General features: G+C 46.4%; 1 protein-coding gene across 1 annotated transcript; it reads right to left on the bottom strand.

The window, feature by feature from the left end:
* Window positions 1-1288: 1288 nt before the first annotated feature.
* LOC124700694 (L-type lectin-domain containing receptor kinase SIT2-like) lies at window positions 1289-3447 on the bottom strand. The gene has a single exon (XM_047232781.1). It carries the CDS (start codon window positions 3424-3426, stop codon window positions 1393-1395), a length of 2034 nt encoding a protein of 677 aa, XP_047088737.1. The 5' UTR covers window positions 3427-3447; the 3' UTR covers window positions 1289-1392.
* Between the last annotated feature and the right edge of the window lie 14414 nt (window positions 3448-17861).

Below are 17861 nucleotides of genomic sequence, written 5' to 3'. Positions count from 1 at the left end.
ATGCATGCAGATCCCTATGGTCGCTTTGGACCTGTTGTGTGGCATTTACAATGTATCATACGATTAAAGATTGCTAAGTGATGGTGTTATGATTTGGCGTCAATATCAAAAGGTCTTGTATGACTCAAGTCACATTAGAACCTCATACTTATCATGGCTTTTAACACATGACTAGGTCATGTTTCAAAAGAAAACCATGTCTATTAAAAACATCGATGTATCCTATTTTGTGAGTGTATGTCATTCACGTAAAGGTTGTCATAAACATCCAATTTATGATAAGTTGCAACCCCACTTCAAAACTACAAACACATCTCTAAAGTTGTTTCTAAGACAATAGCAATGCATGTCTATAGTCACTATTAGTTCAACAATCTTATATTATCACCGCTTAGATGGGCAGTCTATGTGGTTCTTATAAAAAGGTTGTTGGTATGTCTAGCTTTGCAAGCCTAATCTTCAATTACAACATCAACGGTAAAGTGGGAACACCAAGATGCAGCTGATAGAGCTAGAGGCACTAGAAAACGGATTGCCTCCTTCATTTCTTCCTTATCTTCCGGTTTGCCTCCTCAGACCTCTCAAGTTTCTCTTCTACCTTTGTCTTGTCTTCAACGGATTTCCTCTTCTCATCTCTTGTGAAGCATAAATCCTACAAACAAACAATTTGATACCTAGACAATGTTGAAAATCGATACCCCCTAGATACCGCATTCACACGTAGATTCCTAGAAATTTCGAGAAATAAATCGATTTAGAAACATCTTAAAGAGGTCACACTCGAGCAAAACTTACAAAATCGGTAGCTCATCGGATCCCGATGGAGCTGCCTTCCTCGCTGACCTTGTTAGTATTCAAGAATGCTATGGACGCCGGTGGTGGCGGACAACAGATCGGGCCTCGGCGTTGGATGACACGGGGTGGACGCGATTTGAGGTGCTGACAGGGTTGAAGGGGCGAGAGAGTGAAATGAGGAAAAGTCTGGGAGAGGGGGAGAGGCGCAGACCTTTAACGGTTGGAGAATTTTAACTCTTGGCCCTGGGTGAATTGTCGGAATTTCGTGCCTTCTGTGACCTTCGTGAATTTGCCTAGGCTATCCTTGTAATCATGAGATATTCTATTTTATCTATTTTCTAGATTTATAGGGTGCAATATTTTTTTCATAAATTTGTAGATGGGCCGGAAGTGGATGTACCACAATGGTTTGTCTGTTTTTTTGGATGTTGCTCAACAAGATTTAGTTTGTAAGAATGAACAATGGGTTAGTTGCCCATCTTTCAATGCACTGTATCTCTAAGCAAAGTACTAATCAAATATTCAGGGTACCTTGCTTCTCTCAATATTATACTCGTGATATCTGATCAACAACTCAAGTTCAGATATTAATGCATGTCATCTCCCTCCGGAGAGTCCACTGATTGTGCCCATGGTGATCATCGTGGCCGACGATGGACCCGACGCCGACACGACGAACGAGTCAAACCCTTCACTCTGCATCAGGGCCAGCATACTGAAGCTCATCTGCGTGGGCGTCAGCTCGGGCAACGGCATGTCGCCTTCGAGATACTGCATGACTTGCCGCATGCTAGGCCTCGCGCCAGGCAACGGGTGCGAGCACATCAGCCCCAGCTTGAGTGCCATGACCACCTCGTCGGCGTCATGTTCGCCGCCGAGCTTCGCGTCGACCACCTCGAGGAGCGACTCCTTCTGCCAGTGCTCGAGCACCCAGTCGACCAGCATCAGGCGGCCGTCATCCATGGTCTGCTCGACGGGCCTCCGGCCGCAGGCCACCTCGAGGATGAACGCGCCAAAGGCGAACACGTCTGTGAGCGGCGACGCCTTCCCCGTCCGCGCCAGCTCCGGCGCGAGGTACCCCATGGTGCCGACCACGTGCGTCGTCTGCGGGTCTTCGCCGTGGTCGTACAGTCTGGCGAGGCCGAAGTCGCCGAGCCTCCCGTTCATGTCGGCGTCGAGGAGCACATTGCTTGCCTTAATGTCCCGGTGTATGATCACCTGCTCGAAGTCCTCGTGGATGTACAGCAGGCCCGACGCGACGCCCTTGATGATCCGGAACCTCTGCGCCCAGTCCAGCGTGGCCGGCTTGTCCTTGCCGGCGTAGAGGTACTTGTCGAGGCTGCCGTTGGACATGTAGTCGTAGACGAGGAGGAGCTCGCCCTTTCGGCGGCAGTAGCCGAGCAGCTGCACGAGGTTACGGTGCCGGAGGCGGCCGATGGTGACCACCTCGGCGATGAACTCCTTGATGCCCTGCCTCGACTCGTGCGACACCTTCTTCACCGCCACCTCAAGCTTGGACTTGGGGAGCACCCCCTTGTGCACCCGCCCGAATCCGCCGAAGCCCAGCAGCGTCTTGCTCTTGAAACCATCCGTGGCACGGAATAGGTCCTTGTACGTGAACCTGTGCGGCCCGAAGTCCGACTCCCAATCCTCCCGCACCTCGGCATACATGTAGCGCCGCCGGACGAGCAGGATAACAACCGCGACCACGCCGAGGACGAACGCCGCGCTGGCTATCGGCAGGACGATCTCTAGTACCTTGGAACGCGCCTTGGCGCCAAACGGCGGCAGCTTCGGCAGACTGCCTATGATGGGAGGAGCAGGGCCGTCCATGGCGAAGCTCCATCCGAGCAGATAGTGACGCGACTTCACCGTCCCCGTCGCCGAAGAGAAGCCGGCGTACGCTGGCTCCACGAGCACTTCCGAGAGGTTGTGCTTGGCTGACACCAGGGGCGTCGAAGGCTTGGCGCCATTCTTCAGGGGAGCCAGGAACACGTTGATCTGCGTGGACTCGCTCTCGTAGTCCACCCACACCTGCATCGCCTTGCCGCTGATCAGGAGCAGGTCCCGGAACGCGCCTGTCTTGTCGTCGTAGTAGCCGGCGGGGTGGACGTCGATGGACTCGAGGCTGTTGACGTCGATGCCGACATGGTTATCGTTGGGGTCCTTGAACTCTTTGCTCTCGATGGTGTCGAGTTCCACGCCGAAGATGTGATTGGTGTCGTTGCCGTTGTTCGAGCTGTTGAGGAAGCCAAGGTACTGGCTCGGCAGCGCGCCCGAGAAGTTGTCCTTCCCGACGAAGAAGACGATGCCGTGGCCGCTCAGGTCGGAGTAAGGGGGGATGATGCCGAACACGAAGGACGCCGAGAAGGAGCGCACGCCGCCGCCCGGCGACCTCCACAGGCGCAGCGGCGTCCGGTGGACCGCGTGGCTCAATTGCTGGGCCGTGCCGTTGGTCAGCTCGAGGAGCCCGGTGGACGTCACTGCCGCATTGCCGTCCAGCGACAACGAGGCGTTCGAGCCGGTGAAGCCGGAGTAAACGAACTGCTCATCGTCGCCGGCGCCGAGAACGGCGACGCCGAAGCCAGCGAGGAGGAGGCCCGCGACGAGGAATAAGCGGGGATACTCCATGGCAGCCACCCCCACTATAGCAAATAGATGACCGTGGTGCCTGCACTGCAGCCGGCGCGCCGTGATATAGATTGCAGCTCGGCGACGGAGCTAGCCGCTGCCACGTCAGTGTCCGGCTACTATTCAGCGCGCTTGACTTCGGTGCTGGGGTCTTCGCCGCCCGCGGCTGCGGCGAATCACGCTCGTCTCGTGCGGTGTTCAGAATCAAGTGATTAGAGCGTTAGATCTATCTTCGTCCTGCTAATTTGGTCCAAGTCGGAAGTTTCCAAAGCGTGCAGGTGCATACACACCCGCCAATAGCGACGAACTGACACGGACATTTAAAAACTGCACACGAGATCGATAGATCGAGACTGCTCTGTAATTTAAGGTCGGCAAGTTTACTTTGCTCCCATGGTGACGAGGCGGTTCCTCGGCAATGCCCACCATGAGGGGCTTGGGTTTTAGAGAAAGGCGACGACGGAGGTTCCGGGAGCGAGGCGGTACACGACGTATCCAGGTTCACGCCCCCGCGGTGGAGGGTCGCTACGTCCTGCTAGCAATCCACTATATGAATATATGTATACAGGGGGCCGCCATAGGCGGAGTTGTTGGATCTAGTCTAGTTCTAATCCGCGGGTTGCGGTGTCTAGGCGTGTTGCCTCTAAAATTATGTTTCTGATTGTGTGTGTCCCTAAGGGGTGCCCCTGTCTGGCTTTATATATCAGCCAAACTAGGGTTTACAAGAGTCCTGGTAGGATTCGTATTGGAGTCTTCTTTCCTTGCTGTCCAAGTTGATATTCCTTGCGGGTCCAACTCGTCGAGTCCTCGTGTTGGTCCAGCTTCATAGTTTGCACCGGGTATGGTAATGTCGAGTATCCGAAGGGTTATGCCCACGTCAGTAGCTCCCGAGTGTCTGGCCGAAGTGAAGCTTCGGGCAGGGACTAAAGTTGCCTTCGCCGAATGTCTTGATCATCTGTTGAATCTTGTGCTTGATATAGAGTCGAAATAGCTTTCTGTCGGGTGCGCGAAGCACTCCCGATGGGAGTAGCCCCCGAGTCTATGGGCGAGTGCTTGCAGCCACACATAGACTCAAGTTGTACTACTCGAAAATCTTGATTGTTGATGCCGATGTTTTCAACTTTATTCTTCTTTGTTGGCGAGGTTGCCATATTTTTTATGGGTGCGCGACAAGCGCTCCCGATGGGAGTAGCCCCCGAGCCTGTAGATAAATATGAAATAGTTATGTACAGGGTGTAAAAAATGCTAAGTCAAACACCGTAAACTTTTTTTAAGTTCCGAGAACTTGATGCCGATGACTCTGATGATGCCATAGATAGGGGAGTTGATGATTCAGATGATGGCCCTGAGGGGAGCCGATGATTGAGACGATGGCCCTGAGGGGAGCCGATGATTCGGATGATGGCCCTGAGGGGAGCCGATGATTCGGATGATGGCCCTGAGGGGAGCCGATGATTGAGACGATGGCCCTAAGGGGAGCCGATGATTGAGACGATGGCCCTGAGGGGAGCCGAAGATTCGGATGATGGCCCTGAGGGGAGCCGATGATTGAGATGATGGCCCTGACGGGAGCCGATGATTTTATCGGGTGCGTGCCCAGCGCTCCCGATGGAAGTATCCCCCGAGTCTGGGCACTGATGCTTGCAACCGTGAGTAGACTCAAGTCGAGCAACCCGATGTTTACGGTTTTCTTCAGGTGTCGTTGACACATTGTTGTATATTTCAATGGGCAATCGTCAATGCACCTTGAGCATCGTTGATGCCATTGTTTGTAAGTTTTTCGGTAGGTACATATATATGCACTTTTACCGTGTTAATGCCGTTGGCAAATTTTGAAGGAGCAAATCTTAATTGCCCGTTTAAGCGTATGTGTATTCGTTGGTCAGCAAATTGTTTGAGTGATCAGCTCGTGTTGCAGGTCTTGCTAAACCCGTTGTATGTGCAACTTTGCTTTCAACCGATGTATGTTCTGTCGATGAGCCCGTTGTTCTTTGATATTTCCATAAGTAAAATATTGAACGTGGGTTGTTTTATGTATATTTCATGATCCTTGCTATCTGCGGCACTCTTTGAGGCATCTATAGCAAAGGAAAAGAGCAAGGTCCCCGTTGCTTCATGATCCTTGCTATTTGCGGCACTCTTTGAGGCATCTATAGCAAGGGAAAAGAGCAAGGTCTTCGTTGCTTCATGATCCTTGCTATTTGCGGCACTCTTTGAGGCATCTATGGCAAAGGAAAAGAGCAAGGTCCCCGTTGATTACCATCCATTGCAGCACTCGTATTTTCAGAGGCTTTTAGATGATAACTTCAGGTATAAGAAGTCTTCATTTCCTCTTGAACTCCAATACACCAGCGCTCCCGATGGGAGTAATAATTCCAGCACACCGGCGCTCCCGATGGGAGTAATAGTCTTCATATCTTCTTGAACTCCAATACACCAGCGCTCCTGATGGGAGTAATAATTCCAGCACACCGGCGCTCCCGATGGGAGTAATAATTCCAGCACACCGGCGCTCCCGATGGGAGTAATAGTCTTCATATCTTCTTGAACTCCAATACACCGGCGCTCCCGATGGGAGTAATAATTCCAGCACACCGGCGCTCCCGATGGGAGTAATAGTCTTCATATCTTCTTGAACTCCAATACACCGGCGCTCCCGATGGGAGTAACCGCAATAGCTCAAAGATATTCCAGGAGCCCCCGAGTAATTCCAGCGCTCCCGATGGGATCGCATCGGGTCGATATTAAATAAGATGATATCCATTGAATATTCCAGATGATAAATCCACCAACCCGAGAGTGCATCGGGAGGAGATATATCCAGAGCCGAAGAAGATAAGTCCATCGAGTAATGATGAAGAAGATAAATCCACCGAGTAATCAAAAGTACTGAAGGTAGCGATGTAACGGCGCTTCCCCAATCATCGGGTGTGGAGAAAGGAAGAGGAACACTTAGTTCTGCAGGCGCAGTCGAAATAGTTGCAGGCCAAAGATAGTCCGTGCGGCGGGCGAAGCCGAAATAATCCCCGCCATCCAAGATAATTCATGCCGGCGGGCGCAGCCGAAATAATCCTGCCATCCATTATAATTCATGCTGGCGGCTGGCTAACGTGGCCGATGAAAAGATGCAGTCGATGTAGCGGACCCGCGACAGGTGAGCACCCGAATATATTTAGTCCGTAATGTCGGGTCTACGACACGCAAGCCCCCGAGTACGGCAAGTGCGCGACTGTGGGCGCAGTCGACCGAACAGAATAATCGAAGTTTTGCTTCAATCTGCAGTTAGTTACGACGCAAAAACTGCGCGCAAATAATAGTACGAGCCAAAAAAAAATATTTGGCCGAATGTATTTTGCAAATAATGAGAAGTTGGAAATATAGCACCTGATTATTTTTGTCGGATGGCGAGGTTGAGCCGCGTTGGGTCGAAAGAAGTCGACGATACGGACGGGTGGGCGAAGTTGTCCGTACATCATCCGAGGGAATTCCGTCCTGAGGAGTCATGATACTTCGGGTGTCCCCCGACATTTGCCGGGCGAACGTGTCGTATGTATCCTTGATCATTGTTCTCCGTACTGAATTGAGCTCTTCCGAACATAACGGCGAAGAAATTGCCCATGATTGAAGTGGTCCGATGAGTATACTGCTGACCTTTCGGATACTGCTGACCTTTCGGGTGGACTCCTATAAATTTCTCCGTATGCAGCCTTCCTAGCGCCAGCCTCGTCTTTCCTTTTTTTCTTTCTTGAACTTTGTAATGGTTGGATTTGATTAGACCCTCCATCGAATGCTTTTTCCACAGCTCAATCTTGCCGTGGCTGGCTACTGAGTTCCACATGAGCTGATTTATCTAGTGTGCTCCTTCTTCTGTCGGTCATGTCATGGACAGCCTTTGCTTTATTTCCTCTAGTAGTGATCGATCCGGCCAGCCAATACGATTCGCACTGAGGAGATTGGAATAGCGCAGTGTACAGCCGATCGTAGCCGCGCCTTGGATGGTCCCGAACGGATCTCGTCTTGGATCTTTCGGCTAACGAAAAATTATCAGATCTGGTGATGATGCCTGATTTGTACGTGCGGACAATTGAAAATCTTGATGTGTCCCGCCCGGATGACGAAATCCAGTCGACGCGCTTCCCACAGACGGCGCCAATTGTCGAGGGGGCTCTGATACGCGTAGATGCACACGTCCGTTGGGAACCCCAAGTGGAAGGTATGATGCGTATAGAAACAAGTTTCCCTCAGTATGAAACCAAGGTTTAATCGAACCAGTAGGAGCCAAGAAGCACGTTGAAGGTTGATGGTCGCGAAATGTGATGCGGCGCAACACCAGGGATTCCGGCGCCAACTAGGAACCTGCACAACACAACCAAAGTACTTTGCCCCAACGAAACAGTGAGGTTGTCAATCTCACCGGCTTGCTGTAACAAAGGATTAAACGTATCGAGTGGAAGATGTTTGCAAAGAAAGCAGTAAAACAAGTAGATTGTATGCTATGGAAAGAATAGGACCGGGGTCCACAGTTCACTAGAGGTGTCTCTCCCATAAGATAAAAGCATGTTGGGTGAACAAATTACAGTCGGGCAATTGACAAATAGAGAAAGGCATAATAATGCATATACATGACATGATAAATATAGTGAGATTTAATTGGGCATTACGACAAAGTACATAGACCGCCATCCAACTGCATCTATGCCTAAAAAGTCCACCTTCAGAGTTATCGTCCGAACCCCCTCCGCATTAAGTTGCAAAGCAACAGACAATTGCATTAAGTATTGTGCGTAATGTAATCAATAACTACATCCTTAGACATAGCATCAATGTTTTATCCCTAGTGGCAACAAGCACATCACAACCTTAGAACTTTCCGTCACTCGTCCCAGGTATCAATGAAGGCATGAACCCACTATCGAGCATAATTACTCCCTCTTGGAGTTAAGAGTAAAAACTTGGCCGCAGCCTCTACTAATAACGGAGAGCATGCAAGATCATAAACAACACATGAACAATAGATTGATAATCACCATAATCATAGTACTCTCTATCTATCGGATCCCGACAAACACAACATATAGAATTACATATAGATGATCTTGATCATGTTAGGCAGCTCACAAGATCCAACAATGAAGCACAACAAGGAGAAGACGACCATCTAGCTACTGCTATGGACCCATGGTCCAGGGGTGAACTACTCACTCATCACTCCGGAGGCGATCATGGCGATGAAGAGTCCTCCGGGAGATGAATCCCCTCTCCGGCGAGGTGCCGGAGGCGATCTCCGGAATCCCCCGAGATGGGATCCGCGGCGGCGGCGTCTCCGTAAGGTTTTCCGTATCGTGGCTCTCGGTACCGGGGGTTTCGCGACGGAGGCTTTAAGTAGGCGGAAGGGCAACGCGGGGGCCACACGAGGTGCCCGAGGGGTAGGGTGGCGCGGCCGGGGCTCGGGCCGCGCCGCCCTGTCCCCCGGCTGCATCGTGGCCCCACTTCGTTATCTCTTCGGTCTTCCGGAAGCTTCGTGCAAAAATAGGACCCCGGGCGAAAGTTTCGTCCAATTCCGAGAATATTTCCTTACTAGGATTTCGAAACCAAAAACAGCGAGAAAACATCAATCGGCTCTTCGGCATCTTGTTAATAGGTTAGTTCCGGAAAATGCATAAATATGACATATAATGTGCATAAAACATGTAGGTATCATCAATAAAGTAGCATGGAACATAAGAAATTATCGATACGTTGGAGACGTATCAGCATCCCCAAGCTTAGTTCTCGCTCGTCCCGAGCAGGTAAAACGATAACAAAGATAATTTCTGAAGTGACATGCCATCATAATCTTGATCATACTATTTGTAAACATATGTAATGAATGCAGCGATCAAAACAAAGGTAATGACATGAGTAAACAAGTGAATCATATAGCAAAGACTTTTCATGAATAGTACTTCAAGACAAGCATCAATAAGTCTTGCATAAGAGTTAACTCATAAAGCAATAAATCAAAGTAAAGGTGTTGAAGCAACACATAGGAAGATTAAGTTTCAGCGGTTGCTTTCAACTTATAACATGTATATCTCATGGATATTGTCAACATAAAGTAATATAACAAGTGCAATATGCAAGTATGTAGGAATCAATGCACAGTTCACACAAGTGTTTGCTTCTTAAGGTGGAGGGAGATAGGTAAACTGACTCAACAATAAAAGTAAAAGAATGGTCCTTCAAGAGGAAAGCATCGATTGCTGTATTTGTGCTAGAGCTTTTATTTTGAAAACATGAAACAATTTTGTCAACGGTAGTAATAAAGCATATGAGTTATGTAAATTATATCTTACAAGTTGCAAGCCTCATGCATAGTATACTAATAGTGTCCGCACCTCGTCCTACTTAGCTTGGACTACCGGATCTTCGCATGCCATGTTTCAACCAAGTGTCACAAAGGGGTACCTCCATGCCGCTCTGTACAAAGGTCCAAGGAGAATGCTCGCATTTCGGATTTCTCGCTTTTGATTATTCTCAACTTAGACATCCATACCGGGACAACATGGACAACGGATAATGGACTCCTCTTTAATGCATAAGCATGTAGCAAAGTTATTATTCTCATATGAGATTGAGGATATATGTCCAAAACTGAAACTTCCACCATGATTCATGGCTTTAGTTAGCGGCCCAATGTTCTTCTCTAACAATTTTGCATGCTCCAACCACTAAAATGATAGACCTTCGGACAAGACGGACATGCATAGCAACTCACATGATATTCAACAATAGTTGATGGCGTTCCCCGTAAACATGGTTATCGCACAACAAGCAACTTAATAAAATATAAAGTGCATAAGTACATATTCAATACTACGATAGTTTTTAAGGCTATTTTGTCCCATGAGCTATATATTGCAAAGGTGAATGATGGAATTTTAAAGGTAGCACTCAAGCAATTTACTTTGGAATGGCGGGTAAATACCATGTAGTAGGTAGGTATGGTGGACACAAATGGCATAGTGGTTGGCTCAAGGATTTTGGATGCATGAGAAGTATTCCCTCTCGATACAAGGTTTAGGCTAGCAAGGTTATTTGAAGCAAACTCAAGGATGAACAAGTGCAGCAAGACTCACATAAAAGACATATTGTAAACATTATAAGACTCTACACTGTCTTCCTTGTTGTTCAAAACTCAATACTAGATATTATCTAGACCTTAGAGAAACCAAATATGCAAATCAAATTTTAGCAAGCTCTATGTATTTCTTCATTAATGGGTGCAAAGCATATGATGCAAGAGCTTAAACATGAGCACAACAATTGCCAAGTATCACATTATCCAAGACATTTTTAGAATTACTACATGTAGCATTTTCCAATTCCAACCATATAACAAATTAACGAAGAAGAAACTTCGCCTTGAACATTATGAGTAAAGCCTAAGGACACATGTGTCCATATGCAACAGCGGAGCGTGTCTCTCTCCCACAAAGTGAATGCTAGGATCCATCTTATTCAAACAAAAACAAAAACGAAAACAAACCGACGCTCCAAGTAAAGAACACCGGATGTGATCGAATAAAAATATAGTTTCAGGGGAGGAACTCGATGATGTTGTCGATGAAGAAGGGGATGCCTTGGGCATCCCCAAGCTTAGACGCTTGAGTCTTCTTAAAATATGCAGGGATGAACCACGGGGGCATCCCCAAGCTTAGAGCTTTCACTCCTCTTGATCTTAGTATATCATTCTCCTCTCTTGACCCTTGAAAACTTCCTTCACACCAAACTTCAAGCAAACTCATTAGAGGGTTAGTGCATCATTAATAATTCACACATTCAGAGGTGACACAATCATTCTTTTCACTTCTGGACATTGCATAATGCTACTGGACATTAATGGATCAAAGAAATAAATCCAACATAGCAAAAGAGGCAATGCGAAATAAAAGGCAGAATCTGTCAAAAACAGAACAGTCCGTAAAGACGAATTTATAAATGGCACCAGACTTGCTCAAATGGAAAAACTCAAAACTAATGAAAGTTGCGTATATATCTGAGGATCACGCTCGTAAATTGGCAGATTTTTTCGAATTTTCTACAGGGAATTATGCCCAGATTCGTGACAGACAGCAATGCTGTTTCTGCGCAGCGATCCCAAATATAACATCAACTTTGACATAGAAACTTTACTTGGCACAAAAACATGATAAGGAGAGGTTGCTACAGTAGTAAACAACTTCCAAGACTCAATAAAACAAAAATTGCTGTAGGTAAAAACATGGGTTGTCTCCCATAAGCGCTTTTCTTTAACGCCTTTCAGCTAGGCGCAGAAAGTGCAAATCAAGTAACATCGAGAGATGAAGCATCAACATTATTACCAGGGGTGTTGGGAGTTTTCTCAACCAAGCATAGTATGTTTGATATGTAAGTTTTAGCGTCTCCCTTTTCATTAGTCTTAGGCTTGCTACTCTCATCAAACAAATTTTCAGGGACAAGCCAAGCATAGTTATTTTCTAGTGCATCATTCGTAGCTAGGAGTTTACATGGTATTGGTGCTTTGATTTCCCCACCATCATTAATGTTATTAGTGTACCTTATTCTATCCATGTCCATTTTTTCAAGGAGACCAATAAAATTGGTATGAGAACCTAGCATATTAAATTTAGCAAAAACCTTTCTAGCCTCTCTTGCTAGACCACCAAATTCTCTAAGAAGAGTTTCTAAAACAAAATCTTTCTTTTCCCCTTCTTCCATATCACCAAGTGTAAGAAACATGTGTTGGATTATAGGATTGAGATTAACAAATTTAGTTTCCAACATGCGAACTAAAGCAGCAGCAGCAATTTCATAGGTGGGTGCAAGTTCTACCAAGTGTCTATCTTCAAAATCTTCAGTAATACTGACATGATTGAAGAATTCTTCTATTCCCAACTATGGACCCACGTCCTACCGGTATATCTTTTGTGGTGAAATTAAAAGGAAACATGATGCAATAAGCAAAAAGTAAACTAGGCGAATAAAGTAAAGACAAGTAACTAATAAATTTTTTTGTGTTTTCAATATAGAGAGCAAGACAATAAATAAAGTAAAACTAGCAACTAATTTTTTTGTATTTTGATTTAGGTGCAGCAAACAAAGTAGTAAATAAAATAAAGCAAGACAAAAACAAAGTAAAGAGATTGAGAAGTGGAGACTCCCCTTGCAGCGTGTCTTGATCTCCCCGCAACGGCGCCGGAAATTTAGCTTGATACGCGTAGATGCACACGTCCGTTGGGAACTCCAAGTGGAAGGTATGATGCGTATAGAAACAAGTTTCCCTCGGTATGAAACCAAGGTTTAATCGAACCAAGTAGGAGCCAAGAAGCACGTTGAAGGTTGATGGTCGCGAAATGTGATGCGGCGCAACACCAGGGATTCCGGCGCCAACTAGGAACCCGCACAACACAACCAAAGTACTTTGCCCCAACGAAACAGTGAGGTTGTCAATCTCACCGGCTTGTCTGTAACAAAGGATTAAACGTATCGAGTGGAAGATGTTTGCAAAGAAAGCAGTAAAACAAGTAGATTGTATGCTATGGAAAGAATAGGACCGGGGTCCACAGTTCACTAGAGGTGTCTCTCCCATAAGATAAAAGCATGTTGGGTGAACAAATTACAGTCGGGCAATTGACAAATAGAGAAAGGCATAATAATGCATATACATGACATGATAAATATAGTGAGATTTAATTGGGCATTACGACAAAGTACATAGACCGCCATCCAACTGCATCTATGCCTAAAAGTCCACCTTCAGAGTTATCGTCCGAACCCCTCCAGTATTAAGTTGCAAAGCAACGAGACAATTGCATTAAGTATTGTGCGTAATGTAATCAATAACTACATCCTTAGACATAGCATCAATGTTTTATCCCTAGTGGCAACAGCACATCACAACCTTAGAACTTTCTGTCACTGTCCCAGGTATCAATGAAGGCATGAACCCACTATCGAGCATAATTACTCCCTCTTGGAGTTAAGAGTAAAAACTTGGCCAGAGCCTCTACTAATAACGGAGAGCATGCAAGATCATAAACAACACATGAACAATAGATTGATAATCACCATAATCATAGTACTCTCTATCTATCGGATCCCGACAAACACAACATATAGAATTACATATAGATGATCTTGATCATGTTAGGCAGCTCACAAGATCCAACAATGAAGCACAACAAGGAGAAGACGACCATCTAGCTACTGCTATGGACCCATGGTCCAGGGTGAACTACTCACTCATCACTCCGGAGGCGATCATGGCGATGAAGAGTCCTCCGGGAGATGAATCCCCTCTCCGGCGAGGTGCCGGAGGCGATCTCCGAATCCCCCGAGATGGGATTCGCGGCGGCGGCGTCTCCGTAAGGTTTTCCGTATCGTGGCTCTCGATGCGGGGTTTCGCGACGGAGGCTTTAAGTAGGCGGAAGGGCAACGCGGGGGGCCACACGAGGTGCCCAGGGGGTAGGGTGGCGCGGCCAGGGCCTGGGCCGCGCCGCCCTGTCCCCTGGCTGCATCGTGGCCCCACTTCGTTATCTCTTCGGTCTTCTGGAAGCTTCGTGCAAAAATAGGACCCTGGGCGAAAGTTTCGTCCAATTCCGAGAATATTTCCTTACTAGGATTTCGAAACCAAAAACAGCGAGAAAACATCAAGCTGGCTCTTCGGCATCTTGTTAATAGGTTAGTTCCAGAAAATGCATAAATATGACATATAATGTGCATAAAACATGTAGGTATCATCAATAAAGTAGCATGGAACATAAGAAATTATCGATACGTTGGAGACGTATCAGGCTCCTCGGCAATGCCCACCATGAGGGGTTTGGGTTTTAGAGAAAGGCGACGACGGAAGTTCCGGGAGCGAGGCGGTACACGACGTACCCAGGTTCACGCCCCCACGGTGGAGGGTCGCTACGTCCTGCTAGCAATCCACTATATGAATATATGAGTACGGGGGCCGCCATAGGCGGAGTTGTTGGATCTAGTCTAGTTCTAATCCGCGGGTTGCGGTGTCTAGGCGTGTTGCCTCTAAAATTATGTTTCGATTGTGTGTGTCCCTAAGGGTGCCCTCGCTCGTCTTTATATATCAGCCAAACTAGGGTTTACAAGAGTCCTGGTAGGATTCGTATTGGAGTCTTCTTTCCTTGCTGTCCAAGTTGATATTCCTTGCGGGTCCAGCTCGTCGAGTCCTCGTGTTGGTCCAGCTTCATAGTTTGCACCGGGTATGGTAATGTCGAGTATCCGAAGGGTTATGCCCACGTCACATGGGTAGGTAACATATGCGTGGTTTCGATGTTTCATATGAAAATATTTTTGCGAGTTCTAGATGAAAGTTTCAAATTACACAAAAAGTTGGATGGCTGAGAATTGTTAGTTCTAGGCCGACGAGAAACTATATTTTCTTATGACACTAGATTGTGACTGATGGCGTGTAACTCACACGTTCGTTGGGAACCCCAAGAGGAAGGTATGATGCGCACAGTAGCAAGTTTTCCCTCAGAAAGAAACCAAGGTTTAATCGAACCAGGAGGAGCCAAGAAGCACGTTGAAGGTTGATGGTCGCGAAATGTGATGCGGCGCAACACCGGGATTCCGGCGCCAACGCGGAACCCGCACAACACAACCCAAGTACTTTGTCCCAACGAAACAGGTGAGGTTGTCAATCTCACCGGCTTGTCTGTAACAAAGGATTAAACGTATCGAGTGGAAGATGTTTGCAAAGAAAATAGTAAAACACAATTGCGGTAGATTGTATGCTATGTAAAGAATAGGACCGGGGTCCACAGTTCACTAGAGGTGTCTCTCCCATAAGATAAAGCATGTTGGGTGAACAAATTACAGTCGGGCAATTGACAAATAGAGAAAGGCATAACAATGCATATACATGACATGGTAAATATAGTGAGATTTAATCCGGGCATTACGACAAAGAACATAGACCGCCATCCAACCGCATCTATGCCTAAAAAGTCCACCTTCGAGTTATCGTCCGAACCCCTCCGAGTATTAAGTTGCAAAGCAACGGACAATTGCATTAAGTATGGTGCGTAATGTAATCAACAACTACATCCTTAGACATAGCATCAATGTTTTATCCCTAGTGGCAACAACACATCACAACCTTAGAACCTACTCGTCACGATCCCGGATTCAATGAAGGCATGAACCCACTATCGAGCATAAATACCCCCTCTTGGAGTTAAGAGCAAAAACTTGGCCAGAGCCTCTACTAATAACGGAGAGCATGCAAGATCATAAACAACACATAAACAATAGATTGATAATCACCATAATCATAGTACTCTCTATCCATCGGATCCCGACAAACACAACATATAGTATTACGGATAGATGATCTTGATCATGTTAGGCAGCTCACAAGATCCAACAATGAAGCACAACAAGGAGAAGACGACCATCTAGCTACCGCTATGGACCCATGGTCCAGGGGTGAACTACTCACTCATCACTCCGGAGGCGACCATGGCGGTGTAGAGTCCTCCGGAGATGAATCCCCTCTCCGACAGGGTGCCGGAGGCGATCTCCGAATCCCCCGAGATGGGATTCGCGGCGGCGGCGTCTCCGTAAGGTTTTCCGTATCGTGGCTCTCGTGCTCGGGGGTTTCGCGACGGAAGCTTTAAGTAGGCGGAGGGTCAACGCGGGGGCCACACGAGGGGCCCGGAGGCTAGGTCGGCGCGGCCAAGGCCCGGGCCGCGCCGCCCTACCCTCCGGCCGCCTCGTGGCCCCACTTCGTTAGGTCTTCGGTCTTCCGGAAGCTTCGTGCAAAAATAGGACCCCGGGCGAAAGTTTCGTCCAATTCCGAGAATATTTCTTTACTAGGATTTCGAAACCAAAAACAGCGTAAAACAAGAATCGGCTCTTCGGCATCTTGTTAATAGGTTAGTTCCGGAAAATGCATAAATATGACATATAATGTGCATAAAACATGTAGGTATCATCAATAAAGTAGCATGGAACATAAGAAATTATCGATACGTTGGAGACGTATCGGCATCCCCAAGCTTAGTTCTGCTCGTCCCGAGCAGGTAAAACGATAACAAAGATAATTTCGAAGTGACATGCCATCATAATCTTGATCATACTATTTGTAAACATATGTAATGAATGCAGCGATCAAAACAAAGGTAATGACATGAGTAAACAACTGAATCATAAAGCAAAGACTTTTCATGAATAGTACTTCAAGACAAGCATCAATAAGTCTTGCATAAGAGTTAACTCATAAAGCAATAAATCAAAGTAAAGGTATTGAAGCAACACATAGGAAGATTAAGTTTCAGCGGTTGCTTTCAACTTGTAACATGTATATCTCATGGATATTGTCAACATAAAGTAATATAACAAGTGCAATATGCAAGTATGTAGGAATCAATGCACAGTTCACACAAGTGTTTGCTTCTTAAGATGGAAGGAGATAGGTAAACTGACTCAACAATAAAAGTAAAAGAAAGGTCCTTCAAAGAGGAAAGCATCAATTGCTGTATTTGTGCTAGAGCTTTTATTTTGAAAACATGAAACAATTTTGTCAACGGTAGTAATAAAGCATATGAGTTATGAGAATTATATCTTACAAGTTGCAAGCCTCATGCATAGTATACTAATAGTGCCCGCACCTCGTCCTACTTAACTTGGACTACCGGGTCTTTGCATGCCATGTTTCAACCAAGTGTCACAAAGGGGTACCTCCATGCCGCTCGTACAAAGGTCTAAGGAGAATGCTCGCATTTCGGATTTCTCGCTTTTGATTATTCTCAACTTAGACATCCATACCGGGACAACATGGACAACGGATAATGGACTCCTCTTAAATGCATAAGCATGTAGCAAAGTTATTATTCTCATATGAGATTGAGGATATATGTCCAAAACTGAAACTTCCACCATGATTCATGGCTTTAGTTAGCGGCCCAATGTTCTTCTCTAACAATTTTGCATGCTCCAACCACTAAAATGATAGACCTTCGGACAAGACGGACATGCATAGCAACTCACATGATATTCAACAATAGTTGATGGCGTTCCCCGAAGCATGGTTATCGCACAACGAGCAACTTAATAAAATATAAAGTGCATAAGTACATATTCAATACTACGATAGTTTTTAAGGCTATTTTGTCCCATGAGCTATATATTGCAAAGGTGAATGATGGAATTTTAAAGGTAGCACTCAAGCAATTTACTTTGGAATGGCGGAGAAATACCATGTAGTAGGTAGGTATGGTGGACACAAATGGCATAGTAGTTGGCTCAAGGATTTTGGATGCATGAGAAGTATTCCCTCTCGATACAAGGTTTAGGCTAGCAAGGTTATTTGAAGCAAACTCAAGGATGAACAAGTGCAGCAAGACTCACATAAAAGACATATTGTAAACATTATAAGACTCTATACTGTC

This window comes from Lolium rigidum, chromosome 3, assembly GCF_022539505.1.
Source record: "Lolium rigidum isolate FL_2022 chromosome 3, APGP_CSIRO_Lrig_0.1, whole genome shotgun sequence".
NCBI lineage: Eukaryota > Viridiplantae > Streptophyta > Magnoliopsida > Poales > Poaceae > Lolium > Lolium rigidum.
The sequence above is the reverse complement of the archived record's forward strand: the minus strand, read 5'-3'. Positions and strand labels throughout refer to the sequence as shown.